The following is a 22,162-nucleotide window of genomic DNA, read 5'->3' on the forward strand; positions in this document are numbered from 1 at the left end:
TTGATAACTTATTAGAAGTGCAAAACATTGGATTCTGTCTAGACCTTCTGAATAAAATTCTCAGGATAGGGCATAGAAATCTAGTTTTAACAATCCTCCAGATGATTCTGATGCACGCTAAGTTCAGAGTCCCGCTGCCCCAGGTATAACATTAGGGGCACAGAAGTCTGAAAATATCTAATAACATAGAGTTCCTGACACACCACCTCTGCCATCATGCACATACAGTCACTCTTTAATAATCATGTGCAATAATGAGGGTAAGTTCTTTAGTTTGAGATATTATAAAAACACTTTTCCAATTCTCATCCCACACCTTATATTATTCTGCATTTTTCTCCTCCGTCTGATGCCCCACTGAGCATTGTCCTTTCTTCTGTCTCTTCTCTATTTGCAGTTGCTCACCTACTTTGGCAAAATAAATTTATTTGCTGATACTTCTCTTCTCTTCCTTTTCGTTATTTCAGTATCTTCCATATTGTCCCATTCAAACAACGTGTTCAAGCATCCTTGGGAAATTCAGCTGGAGGAGAACAGGCCACACAAGCTGTAAACCCTTTGTAATTCTTTGTAGTTTTAAAAGGGGCATTGCTAAAAGTATTGTTTGTGGTAGGAACTTCCTTAGCAGTGACAAGAATAGCCAGACACCTCAATCTCTGCTAGTAAACTCTTGGCACACGAATCTAAATCATAATGGATACCAAGTATGTCTTATGCAATTGGCAAGACCAATTGTGGCCAGCAAAAGTTTTGTCCAGATCTGAGGCTTCATCAAACAGTAAGAGAAAAAAGACATTTTCCCTAGAAGTTCAGATACTCTCACTAGATGAAACAATTAAAGTGGAAAGCACAGAAACAAAGATCCTCACTAAATCTCAAGTTGAAGCTATTGCCTCCTCACTAGCAGCACAGTCAGAGGCCAGTGACCCACCTAGAGAGGAAACAGCCTATGCAAGGTCACTAAAAATGGCACTGGATATTCTGAATGAGAGAACAAATTTGATTCAAGCAAGCAGTTCAGATGAGGGAGAGACCACGACACTGTCTCAAAATGTACCACAAAAGCTTTCTGACTCACCCCCTCGTAAAAAGTATCGGAAGCACGAAGGAGACTTACCAAAGTGTCTTGAGGGAAATGAAAATTCAACATCCCTGTTAGTATCTTCAGAGAGTGATGATTCCCTGTATGATGATAAATCACGGGTGCATGCAGTCACTGATACTATTCCAAGTGAAATGGAAACAAAGTCATCACAAAACTTCAGCTGGTGCCACACTTTCCCTTCACTTTCAGAAGATGAGGATGAAAAGGAGAGCAAGAAAAAGATTGACATCTCAACAATTATGCCTTTGCATTCCACAATTAAAGAGGAATATGTTAAAGATGAAAAGTTCACTCCAACTTTACCATCAGATAGCTTCACTGTGCCCAAAGCTTTGAAAGAGGAGGCACAGGACATCTGCCCAGAGGCCCCGGCTATTCCCTCTGAATGCTCTACCTTCTCAGAGAATAGTGAAGATCCTGGAGAGGGTCCCTCCAATCCATGCTCAGATACCAGCCAGAATCAACCTACTGTGGAATCAGAGATGGGTGCTGTGGCATCCCCTAGGCCTTCTTCATGGGAACACCAGGTTTCCTTTAGTGCCTCTAACCATGCCATGGATTATTCACTCCTTGTGAATAATGAAAGAAATCTTCAGACACTGGATTTTGAGGAACTTGGGGAAGAACTTCAAGCTTCTGACAAGTCAGTTCATCTAAATTCTATTGATGCTTCCATATTAGATGACAGTGAGGAGGATGAAGAACTTCCACGTTTCATTTTTCATTATGAGCCACGTTCATTTGAAACAGGAATGATAGTCTGGTTTAAATATCAAAAATATCCATTTTGGCCAGCAGTGGTAAAAAGCATCAGGCGAAAAGAGAGAAAAGCAAGTGTGCTTTTTGTTGAGGCAAATATGAATCCTGAAAAGAGAGGCATTAGAGTGCCTTTTAGAAGATTAAAGAAATTTGACTGTAAAGAGAAACAAGCACTAGTGGATAAAGCCAGGGAGGACTACAGTGAAAGTATTGACTGGTGCATCTCGCTGATTTGTGACTACAGAGTTAGACTAGGTTGTGGTTCTTTTGCAGGCTCTTTCCTTGAGTATTATGCTGCTGACATTAGTTATCCACTTAGGAAAGTAATCAAACAGGATACCTTCAGGAACTTATTTCCAAAGCTGCAAAATGAAAATCCTGTGGAATCAATGGTTGTGACTTCCCAGACCAAGAAAATGTCCTTCCAGAAAATTCTTCCAGACCGAATGAAGTCTGCTCGGGACCGAGCCAACAAGAACCTAGTGGACTTCATTGTGAATGCAAAGGGAACAGAGAGCCATCTTTTAGCCATATTAAAAGGCACGAAAGGGTCCAGGTGGCTGAAATCATTTTTGAATGCAAACAGGTTCACACCCTGTATTGAAACATACTTTGAGGATGAAGATCAGTTGGATGAGGTGGTGAAATATTTACAAGAAATCTACAAACAAATAGATGAAAAAATGCTGACTCTGATAAGAGATGATAAAATTAAATTTATCCTGGAAGTTCTTCTGCCGGAAGCAATCATTTGTTCAATTTCCGCTGTTGATGGATTAGATTACAAGGCAGCGGAAGCAAAGTATCTAAAAGGGCCATCTCTAGGATACAGGGAAAGAGAATTATTTGATGCAAAAATCATATTTGAAAAGAGACGGAAACCATTAACAAATGAAGCTCATTAAATCTTCTGAGAGTCCAAACCGTAACAGGGAACTTCCATAGATGCTAGTTTAAAAAAAAATCTCTGAATGATTCTAACATATAAATATTTTCCAGAAATGGGAGACTTTGGGTGATGAGTTCACTTTTTCTTTGCAATCTCTAGGATCTATGACTATTGCTACATCTTCATTTCCTTTTCCTGTGCTTCTTCAAAGTCAAATTATTAACATATTTCAGCAGTTCTACTTTCCCATACATTTTTAGAATGCATAATTCCTAAATGATTTATAAGGGAAAGTGCTATTTTGTTTTTTGACATTTTTGTGTCTATGCTGTATAGTTAAATACAGTGTGCACAATCATTTTAATATTAAAGTTGCACTGGTATTAGATATTAAGCAAGATAATTAGAAAAAAGTTAAAAAGCATCAATTATATATTTTTGCTTAATTTTTATAAAATATTAGGTTTTCTCTTAAGATAGCTGAATTATTTTTCTTGCCATGCTTATTTATTTTTGGAAAAAAATATCTCTGAGATATAGAACCAAAGATAGAGATGCTTTGCTATATATTATAACTAACTACAATTGCTTTTGCAAGAAAACAATGTGGAATTCAAAAATAAAGTAAATGAATTACCAGCATGCAGTCTTTGTGTGTGTGAATAACATCTCAGCATGCAGAAAATAATTTTGGCAGCCTTGAACAGGATTGTCCATTCTACACTTCCCTGAAATTCCATGTATGGGAGTGTCTATTATCCAATAGCTGAATGGTTTCTTAAAACAGACAGGCTTTCGGCTGTCTTCATAACTAACATTGGCTGTATCTTAATATAGCCTTCTGACCACACGTGGAAGGCAGCTAGAATCATTGTATTCATGGTCTGGCTACTCTAGATGTATGAGTCCAGACTGACTGCTTAAGAGCCCATCTGGTTTGATATAAACTGTAGAAAATGCAAGCACTTTGTTCTGAGTCTTGTATCTCCAAATACGTAGTCACTTGTTTCAAACCAAGCAATTTTTATCATCTGGCCTATTCATGCAGTATTTCCAGTTGCTTTCAATAATATAAATTCCAACTGGTAAATCATTCCACACTACTAGAAAGAGTAGATGGACCAAAATCTGTGAATTTGGAAATGGGTCACAGAAAAGGTCTCTATTTGGCAAAATATGACAATTATCCCAATGTGTTTAAAAATACACAATTGAAAGTTAAAGCCTGAAGCCAATGAACTGTTTATTCTAACTTGAAACAAGACTTTAGTGAGAATAAATATTAAGAGAGCTATTTTATTTTAAAAGCTTGATGTAAAAATAAATGCTAAAGGCTCTACATGAACCTGTCTGCATTTTTCAGAGTGAGACAGCTGTCACTCTTGGGCTTTAGTTATGTGTTCACATGGCCACGTGTTTATGTAAAAGTTGCAGAAGTTTGATGTTTTGATTTTCCATAAAACTATTATATCTTTCACCTTGGATGTCCACTTCACCATACTTCAGATTGTACAGCTACATAAGTGGTGTTTCTGCATACATATATATATATATATATATATATATATATATATATATATATATATATATATATATATATATATGATTTGTTTGGAATTTTTGCTTATTGTAGTTGTCATGATTTTAATGCTTGTTATACATTATCTTATAATTCTAAATAAATATTCACTTTCATGATTGATTTTGTGTTATTTTAAAAGAAAGCCTTCAAAACTGTGTAAGCTTCAGATTTCACAGAACCTTTTCTGGACCCTGTCTCCTGCCTGACAAAGACCAGACTCCTTGGGCATATAGCCTGTACCAATCCACATAGTTTCCTCATGATCCTCATGATTCTGAGGATCATTTGACAACAGACTATCACCACACTCTGTGTGGACCTTATACCCTGGGAAAACACACTCTGTTTACTCTATAATATTGTGTCTCTTTGATTCTGATATATTATCCAGCTTCTGTTTTCTCAGTGGAGCTAACTCTATCTCTTGGTTCTAATATTTTATTTACTACCTAATTCATTTATTTGTTCATTTATTCACACAATTGTGGGTCAAGAGAGCAAGCAATGTGTGGGTTAAAGCTCTGCTCTGAGAATTTAAGGTGCCAGATTTAAGGTGAGCCAGATGACAATCTAATTTCTAAAATGACTAAGATGCACTTCTTCATCATAATAATGAGAAATATTTCTTAACCTCATGGACTAACTGTATTTGAAAACCAAAGCCCGAGGATTCCCCATATTTGTGAGTTCCTGGGTGTCTGGTTTGGGGTAAAGGAGGGGCACCTAATTCCTCCTGGGATGTCATTTATATTGTGGCATATTTTGAAGTAAGGAAGATGTGCCTAAACATGCATTTATTCTCCTCTTTAAGTAAGTTGACATTTGGGGTGTGGAAATAGATGAGTTTGGCTTCCAACTCAGTGTGGATTCTGAGATCCCTTTCAGCCTGAGTGGTTGTTAGGGCAGGCTCTAAGATTGCCCTAAACTGGATCTGTAATCTAGGTTTGTGTGTCTAATGGGAATGCACAACCTGTTATTCACCCTAACACATTGGATTAAGAAGACCCTCATCTCCTCCAGTCATAAGGCAGACTGCTGAATATCAGACCCAGATTCTAATTGTAAGGTTGCAGAGCTGCATGGAAACTGCATTCACAACAGTTACAGATCTCTATATCAATATACGTATCCTAATAAAGAAGGAGTAGAACTCTGAGACCTGGAATAGTGATGAGTGTGGGAATCTTGAATACCTATAATCCTCTGTACACTCAGCCTGGTAAAAGCAGCCCCCTAACCCTTACTATTGGAGAGCAACCTCCCTGTTCCTAGAGACAAGGCAATAGCCTCATCTAAGGCAGCTACCCCAAAAAGACATTGCTTGTCTTTCTCAACACCCAACACTGATATTTTTCATTGCTTCCAACTCATGACAAGGGTAAGGTATCATCACAGCACAAGGAACAAAATACAGTCTCTGTTTAGGTGGAAAATCCAGAAAGAACTATAGGAACTGGCTAATGTGTACTAATATGAACAGGGATAATATACATTGGAATGGATTTTGAGGACTCACTGACATGAGTCATAGGAGTACAAACCTATGACTCAGGGTTCAATGACCTGGAGCTGCCTTCATATGCTGCTTGGGTGGCATTTTTAAGCTTGGACAACAGGCTACAGTAAATGAGATGGAGATATTAGAACTTCCTTGCCAGAGTACTGAGGAATTGGTGAGAAGGTCAAAGGGAGTGAAGGTATTAGAAATAATTTATTGCATGAGACGAGGACCTATCTCTAAACTACTTTCCCTAGGAGGGCAGAGAAAACACTACAATAATAAAGACTGTGCTGGTGAGGGGGAACACTTGACATTTTTGAGAAACTCAATGTTGGATCTCCTCTGCAAGCCATGATTGGAACTAAACTATGTTGCAATGGAGATGATAAGATTCCAGAGTGTCAGAGCCCAGGTAGCAGCACAAAACCTCAAGAGCAAGTTGGGTATAATTACCATAATGCGAAGCAAGGTCGGAGTGGAGTTCAACTAGTTTGACTGACAGAAATACGTGGCAATGCCTTGTAGATAGTATTCCAGGGCTAGAGTATGAACAGCTCACTTCTTTTGTACAAAAAGAAAAACATGAGACTTGGCAAGTCAAAGTCTGATGTTAGCAGCTGCAGTGGAAAATTGTGGTCCCCCACCAAGTTTTCAGATCTGCAGTGCAAGTTGTTCTGCTACTCAGGCCACATGACTCAGCATATCTGATAATGCTTACAGCATCTGTGATGGATAAGGATGCACTATCTAAGTCATTCTAAGCCACAATATGGGAGTTGCAACACAGAATCCTGGGGTTCTAAAACAAAAGCCATACCTCCTATGTCAGTAAGCTACTTGCCAATTAAAACATAGCTCCTTATATGCTATTGAGGTTAGTATATATGGAGTGCCTAACCAAGAGTTAACAAGTGACTATACGACAGGAGCTGCCCACCACAAGCTGTACGTTATAAGATTCACCAAGCGATAAAGTCTGGCAGGCTCAGTAGCAGTCCACCCACGACGGAAATGCTCCAGGATCCAGCCTGAGAAAGCACAAATAAACTGACTGATTGCACAAACCCCCATGCCTTTGACCACTGTTACAATGATGCCCCTCGTGAGGCAGGGGGTGATCTATGACCAACTAATGGAAGAGGAAATTATCAAGACTGGTGCACAGATGTGTGAGCATTAAATTTTTTTTTTCTTGTAAGTCAGCTATACTTTAATTTTTTAAAGTGTAAAAATAAATAAATAAATAAATACTAGAGTCAACAGTAATCAAGTGAATAATACTCCACTTGTATTTCATAAAGAATAACCTTTCGCAAAATTAAGTGATGTATACTTCTTTTTTTTTTTTTTTTGGAAATAAATATTTATTGTTTTGGCAAGGTTGGTGAAAAGGGAAGTAACCTGATCAGAACAAAGTTTTAGCAAAATTAACCACAGCATACGTCATGTCAGGAGGGCAGATCAAGAACATATGCCCCATTTTTTTTTTCAGCCCAGATCCCTCTGAGCATTAAATATTAATGGTGGCTATAAACGGACTGCCACCACACTTCAGCTTCAGTTAGAGTAGCCCTAAAGAATAATGTTGAAGGGTAAAACTTCCAGTTGGCAGAGCTGTGAGCATTACACCAGGTTCTTCACTTTGTATGGAGGGAGTAGTAGCTTGAGGTGGTCTCCTGGACTGTGGTGAATGATTTGGCTGGTATGTCAAGATCTTGGAAGAAGAATGATTGGAAATTGAAGATAAGGAAGTCTGGATATGAGGCATGTGGTTAGAACTATGAGAATGGAAACAAAGCATATGTGTCTCTGTGCCTCATATTAATGGCCATCCAAGGAACTGACTGTAGAGAAGGGACTTAACAACCAAGTGGATCTGATGACACATGTGGATGTCAAACAGCTTCTCTCCTCAGTCATCATGGTTCTGGCACAATGAATCCATGAATTGTCCTGATGGCAGGGATGGAGCCTAAGCTTGTGTTCAACAGCACTGGTTCTCTCTCTCCAGGGATGATCAAGCTACTCCCACTTCTGAATGTATAATTCCCCAAGAGCAACATCTGATGCTGGGCACTCAATTCTGTCCCTTCCTTCAAGGATATCATCCAGCTACCTCATTCTACATTGAATGCACTGCACCCATTCTATCTTAGAGGTGGTAGTTAAAATCACAAAAATGAATGCCGACTTTGGACCCATAGGGTCAAGCACCACTTGCCTGTAGTGATGTGCAGTTTCATAACACATCCTTGTTTGACTTTTCTTCCTTGCTTCACCACACGTTTTTCTTACTCTGACTCACTAGAATCTCTTGCCAAATGAGCTACTCAAATGGAAACTCTTGTATCACACTCTCTTTTGTGGACACTCAAGCTAAGATAACCAGCAATAATTATGTATATATTTTATAAAATATAAGTAGGCATCACCAAATCAAAAATGTATTAAAGATTTTAAACTTATTCATGTATGAAAGCTATTAAAAATCAGTAATTTCCAGTTCTGGATAAGACAGAGTCCAACATTTCCCCCTATCCCTTTTGCCAGAATCAACAACTTAAGTTTTCACCTTAGAAAACCAGAGAAAGAAGAGCACATTAGATCCAAAACAAGTAGAAGAAAGAAAGTAAATATTGGAGCAGAAATCAAAAAAACTGAAAAGAGGGAAACAATAGAGTAAATCAATGAAACCTAACTCTTAGCTAGGATAACCAAGAAAAAGAGAGAAGACACAAATAACCAATATCAGGAATGAAAGAGGGGACATCACTACTGATCCCATGGATGTTAAAAGGATAATAAAATACTATCAATAACTCTATAAACACAAATTAAATAACTTAGATGAAATGGGCCAATTCCTCAAATTTAAAGGAAATTATTTTATTTTATTTCATTTCTTTTAAGTGTACTTAATATTTTAAAATGGAGTTCACATTCTTTTTTTTTTACATAAAAAGTCACTGGTGTCAGATATTGGGCAATAACAATTTTTAAAATTTAATGTATATTTTTCCAGAAATATAAATCAATTTTTTTTTGCTTCATTGGTATAAACTGTTGGATTTCCTTTTAAGATAATTCCTGAATTTCCCCTATTATGCCTATTTATTTTTGGAAAAATAGCTTTGAGACATCAAACCAATGACAGATAATATCTTATATATTATCACTAACTTCAACTGGTTTTGCCAGAAAACAACCTGCATTTAAAAAATAAAGTTAATGCAGTCTATTATGTGTGTGAATGAAATCTCAGCATGCAATAAATCATTTTGGCAGCCTTGAGAAAGATTCTTCACTATACACTTCCCTGAAATTTCATTTATGGGAGTATCAATTCTTCAATGGCTGGATGGCTTCTTAAAACAGACAGGTTTTTGGTTGTCTTCCTAACTGATAGTGACTGGATCCTCTTACTATAGCCATCTGACAACATGTAGAAGGCAGCTAGAGTCATTGTTTTCACGATCTGGCTAATCTATGAGTATGAGTCCAGGCTGACTGCTTAAGAGCCCACCTAGTTTGGTATAAACTGTAGGAAATGTAAGCACTTTGGTCTGACTCCTGTATCTCTAAATACATAGTCATTTGTCATAAGCCAAGAAAGCTTTATCATCTGGCTTATTCATAGAGTAGCTCATAAGTTTTAGTAATATAAATGCTGACTGGCAAGTCATTCCAGGCTGCTAGAAGGAGTAAATGAGCCAGGATCTAGGAGTTTGGAAATGTATTACATAAAAAGGCCTCCACTTAGGTAAATATGACAATTACCTGAATATGGTTAAATACAGGCATACCTCAGAGATGTTGCGGGTTCAGTGCCAAACCACCTCAATAAAGCAAATATTTCACTAAAGGGAGTCACATGAATTTTTTGGTTTCCCAGGGCATATAAAAGTTATATTTACACTACACTGTAGTCTGTTAAGTGTGCAATAGTATTGTATCTAAAAAAAGTAAATGCCTTAACTTTAAAATATTTTACTGCTATAAAATTCAAACCATCATCTGAGCCTTCAATGAGTCATAGTCTTTTTGCTGGTGGAAGGTCTTGCCTCAATACTGATGGCTTTTGATTGATCAGGGTGGTGGTTACTGAAGGTTGGGGTGACTGTGGCAGTTTCTTAGAATAAGAACAATGAAATTTGCCACACTGATTGACTTCCTTTCAAGAACAATTTCTCACTGCACATCTCCATCAGAGCTCTTGAGTGACCAGGTACATTGTCGTTGGGCAGTAATATTTTGAAAGGAATCTTTTTTTCTGAGCAGTAGGTCCCCAACAATGGACATAACATATTCAGTAAACCATGTTGTAAACAGATGTGCTGTCATTCAGTCTTTGTTGCTCCATTTATAGAGCACAGAGTAGATTTAGCGTAATTCTTAAGGGCCCTAGGATTTTCAGAATGGTAAATGGGCATTGACTTCAACTTAAAGTCACCAGCTGTATTAGCTCCTAACAAGAGAGTCAGCCTGTGCTTTGAAGCTTTGAAGCCAGGTATTGACTTCTCTCTAGCTATGAAAGTCTCAGATGGCATCTTCTTCCAATATGAGACTGTTTCATCTACATTGAAAATTGTTGTTTTGTGTAGCCACCTTCATTAATTTTCTTAGCTAGATGGTCTGGATAACTTGCTGCAGCTTCTACATCAGCACTTGCTGCTTCACCTTGTGCTTTGATGTTATTAAGATGGTTTCTTTCCTTAAACCTCATGAACCAACCTCTGCTAGCTTTAAACTTTTCTTCTGCAGCTTCCTCACCTCACTCAGCCTTCATAGAATTGAAGAGAGTTAGGGCCTTGCTCTGGATTAGGCTTTGGCTTAAGGGAATGTTGTGGTTGTTTTGATCTTCCACCCAGACCACTGAAACTTTCTCCATACCAGCAATAAGGCTGTTTCCCTTGCTTATCATTCGTGTGTTCACTGGAGCAGCACTTTTAATTTCCTTCAAAAACGTTTCCTTTGCATTCACAACTTGGCTAACTGTTTGGCGCCAGAGGCCTAGCTTTCAGCCTATCTTGGCTTTCAACACACACCTTCCTCACTAAGCTTAATTATTTCTAACTTTTGATTTCAAGTGAGAGACAAGTGACTTTTCACTTGAACACTTAGAGGCCATTGTAGAATTATTGATTAGCCTAATTTCAAATTGTTGTGTCTCAGAGAATAGGGAGGCTTGAGGAGAGGGACAGAGATGGAGGAATGACCAGTTGGTGAAGCAGTGAGAATACACACATTTATTAAGATTGCCATCTTATATGCGTGTAGTTCATGGAGTCCCAAAACAATTACATTAGTAACATCAGAGATCACTGATCACAGATCACCAAAACAAATACAATAATAATGAAAATGTTTGAAATACTGCGAGAATTATCAGAATGTAACACAGAGACACAAAGTGAGCAAATGCTGCTGGAAAAATGGTGCCAATAGACTTGCTTGACTCAGGGTTGCCACAAACCTTCAATTTGTAAAAAACACAATATAATATTCCATTTGCAGCAACATGGATGGACCGAGAGAATATTATTCTTAGTAAAATAAGCCAGACAGAGAAAGACAAATACTATATGGTATGATTTTTATATGCAATCTAAAAAATAATACAAATGAATGTGTATGCAAAACAGAAACAGCCTGTGAGTCTGTTTCTGTCACAGAACACAAACTAGTGGTTATCAAAGGGGAGAGGGAGGGACAAATGAGGGGTATGGAATTAACAGATACAAACTACTATACATAAAATAGATAAGTAACAAGGATTTACTGTACAGCACAGGGAATTATACCCAGTATCTTGTAATAACCTATAATGGGATATAATCTAAAAAAAAAAAAAAAAAAAAAAAAAACTCGAATCACTTTGCTATACACCTGAAACTAACGATATTTTAAATCAACTATACTTCAATTTAAAAAATGCAATATCTGTGAAGCACAATAAAGTGAAATACAGTAAAATGAAGTATGCTTCCATACATGATTAGAAGTTAAAATCTGAAGCCAATTAACTGTTTATCTTAACTTGAAACATGACTTTTTAAAATAATAAATGTTAGAAAAACTATTTTATTTTAAGAACTTGATGTGAAAATAAATACTAAGGACTTAACCTAGACCTGACTGCATTTTTAATCCTTATGGTAGGTCAACTGCACCTCACATGTGATGTCATTTACATATTTTTTTCACAGTAATTACTATTGCAGCTGAATTTATGGGAAGAATGAGACCCACTTTCTTGATTTCTCTCTAGCTTTACAGAATCTGCTTTAATAAAAATTGTATTGCATTTCCTATTCAATGGGTGATTATCCATTTTCCTTCTACTTCATAAGTTAATGTTTTAAGAGGAAGACAGATGTTCAGGTAAAATAGTTGCAAATAAAAATTGTAATATGTTATACACATTTTCATTGTTGATTTCAATGTGTGATGTAGAATTTTTAAAAAATATTTATTAAGTGGCCTGCTGAAATTGTGGAGTAGAGAAGTCCAAGGATCTTTCAATCCACTGAAGCAACAAATAAGCTTCATAAAACTGTCAGAATCAATTTTTTTGAAACTCCGGAATCTAATCAAACACATTCAACAGCAACCAAAATGTCCACTGACGGATGAAGGGATATAATGTCCACTGACAGATGAACGACTAAACAAAGTATGGTATATACATACAATGGGCTATTATTCAGCCTTAAAATGGAAGGAAATCCTATCACACCTTACCGCATAGATGAACCTTGAGGATACTATGCTAAGTGAAATAAGCCAGTCACAAAAAGACAAATACTGTATGATTCCACTTCCATTAGGTATTGAAAATAGTCAAATTCATAGAAACATAAGTAGAATGGGAGTTACCAGTAGCTAGGGGAGGATGGAAAGGGGAATCACTATTTAACAGATATAGAGTTTAAGTTTGGCAAGATAAAAAGTTCTGGAGATCTGTTTCACAACGATATGAATATACTTATGCGTGCTGAACTATACAAGTACAGATAGTTATGATGGTAAATTTTATGTTATGTGGCTTTTTTAACCACAGTTTTAAAAACGCAACAACCTGGGGAGTCCTTAAAGAAGAAAGAAGCTGATAATTGTTGCTCACAGAGTGTCAAGGCATTTTTATTTACCTGCTTATCATCTGCCACTCGCCAGCTCAGAGATGCCCATGTTCATGGACTTCTCTTTGTTTTGCATCCCTCAAAACGTTCTCAAGGTTTGAGTAGCCTCCCTGGAGGTATATGTCAAAAGCCTGTAAAGGAACATACAAGCCACCATCTGGAGCAAGGAGTAACAGACACGGCAAGAAGCAGACAAACTGAAAAGCCTTGCAAGGAAGAAGCTGGGGAAGGAGACACGTGGAGGATTAAGGGTTTTGAAATGCTTTTGTTTATATTGGGGACTCTCAAAGGACACGTGCATACCCAAGAATAGATGCATAGTTACAAAAGACCTGAGAAGGCCCGAGTTTTAACCTCTGCTGACCTTAAGGTTCAATATAAGCAGGAAGTGAAACCGAAGGCTGAGTTCTTAATGGCCTGGCTAAGCACTGAAAGTGTGCCCCAACTCAGAGTCAATGCACAAAAAACAGGAGAGGTTTTCTTGTTTGTTTGTTTGTTTGTTTGTTTTTGCTCCTTTCCTCCTCCTCCTCCTTTCCCCCCTCCTCTTCCTCCTCCCCACTGTCTTCCTCCTCCTTTCCCCCCTCCTCCTCCTCTTCCTTCTTCTTCTTCTTTTACTTTCTCTTTTTCTATTGACTCCAGGCTTTTAAGGAAATCTCTGTCAAATCAGTAGCTGGCCACTAGGCTAACAGAACAGAGACTTCAGTGACTACACACAACAAAGAATACAATCTTTGCAAAAATAGAAAAATTAGAAAAGTAACTAAGCAAAAAACTACAGTATACAACAGCAGAAAAAATAAAATAAACCTGAGGAGAGTAACCAAAGGAGAGTTGGTTGTGTATACTAATATTAGATTTTTAAAAATTAAAAGATACAAAGAAGGACATTATATATTGGTAAAAGGGTCAGGTAATCAAGACTATATAACAATTAAAAACATATAAGAACAGTATGGAGGTTCCTTAAAAAAACTAAAAATAAAACTACCATATGACCCAGCAATCCCACTACTGGGCATATACCCTGAGAAAACCATAATTCAAAAAGGGTCATGTACCACAATGTTCATTGCAGCTCTATTTACAATAGCCAGGACATGGAAGCAACCTAAGTGTCCATCGACAGATGAATGGATAAAGAAGATGTGGTACATATATACAATGGAATATTACTCAGACATAAAAAGGAATGAAATTGGGTCATTTGTAGAGATGTGGATGGACCTAGAGACTGTCATACAGAGTGAAGTAAGTCAGAAAGAGAAAAACAAATATCATATATTAATGCACATATGTGGAATCTTAAAAATGGTATAGATGATCTCATTTGCAAAGCAGAAATAGAGACACAGACGTAGAGAACAAACGTATGGATACCAAGGGCGAAGGTGGGGTAGGATGAACTGGGAGATGGGGATTGACAAATATACACTATTGATACTATGTATAAAATAGATAACTAATAAGAACCTACTGTATAGCACAGGGAACTATACTCAGTGCTCTGTGGTGACCTAAATGGGAAGGAAATTGAAAAAAGAGGGGATATATGTATACATATAGCTGATTCACTTTGCTGTACAGTAGAAACTAACACATTGTAAAGCAACTGTACTCCAATAAAAATTTTTTTAAATCACCAAATTATGGAATACATTTGACTGTTAAAAATAACTTATATTAATTATATTCAAAGTTAATTATATTAAACTAAATAAAATTAATTATATTTTAAATTTTTTAAAAATAAAAACATATACACAGGTAACAACAAAACCCCAAAATATATGAAGCAAAAATTGATAGAATTTAAGGGAGAAATATTTTCTACAATAATAGATGTAGTGTTCTATAACCCACTTACAATAATGGATAGAATTACAGAAATGATCAGTAAAGAAATAGAGAACTTGAACAACACTGTAAACCAATTGAACATAAAATATATATACAGAACACTTCACCATACAACAGCAGAACACACATTCATCTCAAGTGCACATGGATCCAGGATAAACCATATGTTAGACAAAACAAGACTCAATAAATGTAAAAAGATTGATTGAAATCATACAAATTATATTTTCTGACCACAAAAGAATATAACTAGAAATCTATAACATAACTAAAACTTGAAAATTCACAAATATGTGGAAATTATACAACACACACTTAAACAACCACTGGATTAAAGCAGAAAACACAAGAGAAATTTAAAAGTAACTTGAGATGAATGAAAATAAAAGCAAAATATATCAAAATTATGGGATGCAACACATGCAGGACTCAAAGAGAAAATTATGATCATAATTGCCTATTATAAAAAAAGGTATCAAATCAATAATCTAACATCGTATCTTAAAGAACCATAAATAGAAGAGCAAACTAAATGCAAGGCTAGCAAAAGAAAGAAAATAATAAAGCTTACAGCAGAGGTATAAAAATACAGAATAGAAAAACAGTAGAGGGACTTCTCTGGTGGTCCAGTGGCTAAGACCCTGTGATCCCAATGCAGGGGCCCAGGTTCGATCCCTGGTCAGGGAACTAGATCCCACATGCCACAACTAAGAGTTCACATGCCGCAACTAAAGATCCTGCATGCCGCAACGAAAAAGATCCCGCATGCCACAATGAAGATCCCATGTGCCGCAACTAAGACCCAACATAACCAAATAAATAAATAAATATTTTAAAAAAGAAAAACAGTAGAAAGAATCAACAAAACCAAAATTGGTTCTTTGAAAAGATCAACAGAATTGAGAAATTTTTATGTAGACTAAGAAAAACAGAAGATAAAAATTGCTAAAACCAGAAATAAAAGTGAGTACATTACTACTCAACTTACAGAAATCAGAAGGATAATAAGAATGCTATGAATGACAGGATATCAACAAATTGTGTGTTATATGAAATGGACAAATTCCTAGAAATAAACAAACTATCAAAACTGATTCAGGAAAAATAGAAAATATGAATAGTTCTATAATAAATAAGGATATTAAATAAGTAATCAAAAACTTCTCAAGTAAGAAAAGCTGTTGACCAGTCTTCACTGGTGAATTCTACCAAACTTTTAAAGAAGAATGGACATTTATCCTTCTCAGAATCTTTGAAAAAATAGAGGGGGGAATTCTTCCTTGCTCATTTTGTGAGGCCAGCATTACCCTGTTCCTAAAGCCAGACAAAAACAACATGAAAACTACAGACTAATATCCCCCATGAATATAGATGCAAAAATCCTCAACAAAATACTAGCAAACTGAATACAACAGCAAATTTAAAAGATCAGATACTATGACTAAGTGGAATTTGTCCTAGGAATTCAAGGGCAGTTCATCATACAAAAATCAAACAATGTAATACATCATCTTAATAGAATAAAGGAAAAACCCCACATGATCACTTCTACTGATGTAGAAAGAAACATTAACAATTTCCAACACCCTTTCATGATTAAAACCCTCAGCAATCTCAGAATAGTAAAGAACTTCCTCAACCTGATAAAGGGCATCTAAGAAAAATCCACACTCAATATACATACTGATGAAAGACTGAAAACTTTCCCCTGAGATCAGAAGCCAGACAAGAATGCCTGCTTTCACCACTTCTTTGAAATATTATGCTGGAAGTTCTAGCCAGAGTAATTACTCAAGAAAAAGGAAAATAATGGGGCATTCTCTTAGTTACTCTGGGCCTTTTGCCTCTCCCTATTAATTTTAGAATCAGGGTTTTTTTAATCCATAATATAATTTGCTGGAATTTTGAGTGGGATTGTGTTGAATCTATAGATCAAGTAGGGAAGAACTGACATCTTAACAATATTGTTTTCCTACTCATGTATATGAAATATTTATTTAATTAGATCTTTTATTACTTTTGTAATAAAAAGTAATGAAAGAATTTTGTAACTTCCTCATACAGATCTTGTACATATTTTATAAAATTTCTGCCTAGGTATTTAGGTTTTTGTACTAATGTAAATGGTGTTGTGTTTTTAATTTAAATTTCCAACTGTTCATTGCTGATATACAGGAAAGCAATTGACTTCCGTATATTATCCTTGTATCCTGCAACCTTGCATAAATGTTTACTAGTTCCAGGACATTTTTGTTGACTCTTTTGGGATTTCCTTCATTGATAATGATATCATCTATGAACAAAGAGAGCTTTATTTCTTCCTTTCCAAACTGTATTCCTTTTATTTCCTTTCATTGTCTAATTGCATTAAATAGGACTCTCAGTACAATACTGAATAGGAGTAGTGAAACTGGCCATCTTGCCTTGTTTCTGAACTTGAGGAAAGCATCTCGTTTCTCACCATTAAGTGTTTTGTTAGTTGTAGGTTTTTTTGTAGATACTGTTTATCAAGTTTTGGAAGTTCCCCTCTATTTCTAGCTTGTTCAGAGTTTTTATCATGAATCTGTGTTGGATTTTATCAAAAGCTTTTTCTGCATCTATTGATATAATCATGTGATTTTTCTTCTTTAGCCTGTTGATGTGATGAATTACATGAATTGATTTTTGAATAATAAACTAGCCCTTGTATACCTGTAATAAATCTCTCTTAGTCATGATGTATTGCTTTTTTTATACATTGCTGGATTCAGTTGGCTAGGATTTTGTTGCAGATTTTTGCATCCATGTTCATGAGAGGTATTGTTCTAGAGTTTTCCCTTTTTTTGTAATGTCTTTATCCGATTTTGGTGTGAAGGAGATGCTGGACTTCTTCAGGAGCAGTTCTACTGTCTTCTTCTAGTGTATGGATGATGCGTTCTTGTGCTTTTGTTTGTCTCTTAATTTTTTTTGTAAACTGAGAATTTTGAATATTACAATTGGTGCACTCAGTAAATAAGATTCTCCTACCTCTCCCAAGTTTATTGTTGTAGTCTTTGTAGTAGTCGTTGTTTGTTTGTTTAGTGACTTCTGTACTAATTTTGTAAAGTCTGAATTCCTTCTCATGTGTAGACATTGAAATCTCTTTTTTCTTCCACTTGCTTAGTGGTCAGCTAGCGATTTGACAAAGATTCCCTTAAAGGCCTGGAATTTTTAAAATCCCAGTTTTTGCAGACAGGGCCTTTGTGTATGTTGAGGCATGTCTTCAACACTGAGCCTGTCAGTTTGTAACTCTGCCTTTTGTCCTTTTTTTGCTTGCAGAGCATAGAAGTCAGCCAGAGATGAGAGCTTATAGCCTTCTCAGGTCTTTTCTAAGTATACACTCTACCCTGGGCTTGTAAGAGGCTTTCTATATTTTCAGGAATATGTCATAGTTTTCCTAGCCCTCATTTCCCAAATGTCTCATTCCCAGACTTTCCTAGGCATTATGGTGAGTCTATTAATTGTCCCAACTGTAATCCATTACCCTGGGCAGCAGCAACTGATTTGACTTTAGGTGTTTTCAAAAAATGTACCCAGCAACGACCACAGGGCTGGGAGAGTTAGGTGTGGTAAGAGCAAGCCTTTAAACCAGTACTCCAGGGATGCACGAGACAGACCAAAACAATCAACCACCTTTCTTTTACAATAAGGTCCCTATTATCTTTCTAGTGCAGCTACCCATACGGAGAATGCAGCCTGTTGTCTTCAATGCCACCACCAAACTGGGGAGTGGGGAATGGAACCAGGGTAATTTAAAACGTCACAAAAATCTCTTATCAAGTTTCAGCCTTTTTTCCTTGATTCTTTCCCTGGTTGCTGCAAGCTTTTGGTCAGTGTCCAGAGTTCTTAAAAAGTTGATTCAGATAGGTTTTTCCCCCAGTTTATTCATTGCTTTTGTGGAGGACAGAATTTTCTTGTTATCTACTACGCCATTTTTGTTCAATTCTGTTTTTTAAACTTTTCTAAAAATTACACTCTTGTGAAATAACTGTATATTCACAAGCAGTTATAATAAATTATACAAGAGACCCTTTTTACGTTTTGTTGTCCAATTTGCCTCATTGGTAACACTTTGCAAAAGTATAGCATAATATCACAACAAAGCTATTTATATTGACACAATCCACCAACCTTACTTAGATTTCCTCAGTTTTACTTGAGCTTCTGTATGTGTATTTAATTATATACATCTTTTTCCCTGAGTAGGTTTGTGTATTCACCACCACAGTCAAAATACTGAACAGTTCCAACACCATGAGGATCTCTTTTGTTGCTCTTTCATAAACTTACTTACCTCCCTCTCCTCCTTCACCCATCCCTAACCAGTGGCAAACACTAATCTATCCTCCGTTTCTCAAATATTATTTCAAAAATGTTATGTAAATGAAATAATAAGATTTATAACCTTTTGGGTTTGTCTTTTTTCACTCACCATAATTTCCTGGAGTTTCATTCAAGTTGTTGTGTGTATAGCTTATTCATCTTTATTGCTGAGTAGTATTCCACAGTATGACTGTAATATAAAGAAATTATAGTTTCTTTAACCACTTACCCTTTGAAGGATAACTGAGTTGTTTTCATTTTAGACTATTACAAATAAAGCTGCTGTGAACATTTGTGTGAATATTTTTTATAAAAATGAATCTTCATTTCTCTGAGGAAAATCCCTAAGAGTGCAGTTGCTGAGTCCTATGGTAATTGCGTGCTCAGCTTTATAAGAACTTGCCAAACAATTCTCCAGAACAGTGTATATCATTTTAACTTTCCACCAGCAATATATGTGTGATCCCATTTCTCTGCATCCGCACCAATGTTTGGCATTGCCCCTCTCTCTTTATTTTTTTCTTTTTTGGCCACACCATGCTGCTTGTGGGATCTTAGTTCCCTGACAAAAGATTGCACCCGTGCCCTGGCAGTGAGAGCACTGAGTCCTAACCACTGGACTGCCAGGGAATTCCTGCCACTCTCTTTTATTTTAGCCCTTCAAATAAGTATGTAGTGATATCTCATTGTGGTTTTAATTTGCATTTCTCCAATGGTTAAATATATTGAATATCTTTTCATGTGTTTGTTTTCCATCTGTATAGTCTGTTTGGTAAAATGTCTGCTCATGTCTTTGGCCTACTTTCTAGCTTCTATTTACTGTTGAGTTTTGAGAGTTCTCTAATATAATCTGAACGCTAGTCCTTTGTAGGATGTGTACTGTGCAAATATTTGTCCAGTTTGTAGCTTTTCTTTTCATCCTCTTCACATGGACTTTCAAGAGCAAAAGCTTTCAATTTCAATGAGGTCTAATTGATCAAGTTTTCCTTTTTTTCATTGTGCTTTTAGTATAAGAACTAAGAACTCTGCTTAGCCTTATTTCCCAAAGATTTTCCCTCATGCTTTATTTTTTTCCAGAAATTTTATAGTTTTATGTTTTACATTTAAAGCTGTGCTCCATTTTGAGTTAAGTTTTTTAACAGGTATGATGTTTAGGTCACAGTTTATTTATTTTTGGATGTCCAATTGCTCCACACCATTTGTTGAAAAGCCTATCCCTCCTCTACTGGATTGTTTTTACAACTTGGTCAAAAATCAATTGAGCATAGTTGTATGAGTCTATTTCTGGATTGTCTATTCTTTTCCCTTGAACTATGTATGTATCTCTGCACCAGTACAACAATATCTTCCTTATGGTATAGATATAGATATAGATACACACAACATTGGATAGAGTGGTGTTATTCTTCTTCTACAAAATTGTTTTGGCCCTACTAAATCCTGTGCCTTTATATATACAATTTTGAATAAGGTTGTCTATGTCTACAAAAGACTACTGAGATTTTTATAGGAATTGCAACAAGCCTATAAATAAATTCACATCTTTACTATATTGAGTCATCCAATCCATGAATACAGTATGCCTCTCCACTTATGTAGGTCTTTTATTTCTTTCCTCAGCATTTTGTAATTATCAGCATACAGAACCTGTACGTGTTTTGATAAGTGTATACCTAAGTATTTCAACTTATTTGCAATTATAGTAAATTATGTTTTTTTCAATTTTGGTTTCTGCATGTCCATTGTCAGCAAATAGAAATACAATTGATTTTTGCATGTTGATAGTTTATTCTGTGACCTTACTGAACTAACATTTGTTCTAAGCAGATTTCGTAGGCCTATACAATTCCTTTGCATGAATATGTGGTAGCAGCTATTATGGCATATAATAAAAATGTACACTCATGAAAGAATCTGGAAACTATGTCACTAAACAAAACCTACATGTACTAAGTATTATCATATGAGAAACATGGAGTAGAAGTGGAAATTAAGAGGACAGAAATATACTTAATAGTAAAGATAGGCACTTCAGGCAAGAATTTGTCATTGGGGCTGCCAATCATTGCAAATTTCAAAACTTAGAAGATAGCAATGTCTCAAGTGACACTTCTGATAGAGGAGTCAGTATTCATGAGTGGGATTTTCCCCACTCATCCATAGATGTTTAAATAATATGGTTCCATGTTGACCTCTTTTTTTCCATATTGACCTCTTAAAAGGAGATTTCTCTCACTGAATTTAAAATTAGGCTTTCTCATCTAAACAAGTTGCATAAATGATTGGCAATACTGAAGCTAAGATTGTGTCCATGTACCCTCATTTCATCAAATACCATTCAATTGTTGCTATGGTCTTTGGCAACACCATGTACTGTGTTCTGGGAACATAATTTTCCATGGCATAATTGCCTTAAAAATCTGGAAGTTGTTTGTTTTCTACTTGTATTTATGATTAGCTTCTTAGAATGCCAGCTTCAGGACCATCTTCAGAGGGATTTTTTGACTCCTTTATTTCTGCTTCATATCTTAGGGCCTGGCACATAAGAGATAGATACCCTCAAAACATTTGTTAACTAAATTAAATGAAGGAGTGATATGGAAATCAAATCTCTTGATACCTGCTCTTTATTTGTATTTTTTTAAAAAGTGAAGCTCATGAGAAACCGTGATTCAACTCCTGTGATTTCTGAGGCTTAAAAATACTTTACCAACAGAGAGGTATTAGTCAAAGGGTACAAACAGTTATGCAAGATGAATAAGTCCTAGAGACCTACTGTACAGCATAGTGCCTACAGTTAATAATATACTGAATACTTAAAAATTTTCTAAGAGGGTAGATCTTAAGTGTTTTTATCACAAAAATGATAGTAATAAATAAAGAGGACAGGAGAAAACTTTTGGAGGTGATGGATATGTTTATGACATAGATTTTGGTGACGTGACATTTTCATGGTTGTATACTTATCTCCAAATTCAAGTTGTATACA

At 36.0% G+C, this 22,162-nt stretch overlaps 1 protein-coding gene across 5 annotated transcripts in view; it reads left to right on the forward strand.

Moving 5' to 3' along the window:
- The window catches only part of PWWP3B (PWWP domain containing 3B), an 88,593-nt gene that overhangs the window by 17,866 nt on the left and 48,565 nt on the right, over positions 1–22,162 (forward strand). For 3 of the 5 annotated variants that reach the window (XM_036839151.1, XM_036839152.1, XM_036839153.1), the window contains one exon: positions 468–4,282. The exons of the other annotated variants lie outside the window; for them this stretch is intronic. In XM_036839151.1, the coding sequence (XP_036695046.1) occupies positions 694–2,769 (2,076 nt within the window). In that variant the 5' untranslated portion in view covers positions 468–693 and the 3' untranslated portion in view covers positions 2,770–4,282. Of the gene's footprint in view, positions 1–467; positions 4,283–22,162 lie in introns of those variants that run through there. 5 annotated transcript variants of the gene reach the window in all.

This window comes from Balaenoptera musculus, chromosome X (genome assembly GCF_009873245.2).
Source record: "Balaenoptera musculus isolate JJ_BM4_2016_0621 chromosome X, mBalMus1.pri.v3, whole genome shotgun sequence".
Classification (NCBI taxonomy): Eukaryota; Metazoa; Chordata; class Mammalia; order Artiodactyla; family Balaenopteridae; genus Balaenoptera; species Balaenoptera musculus.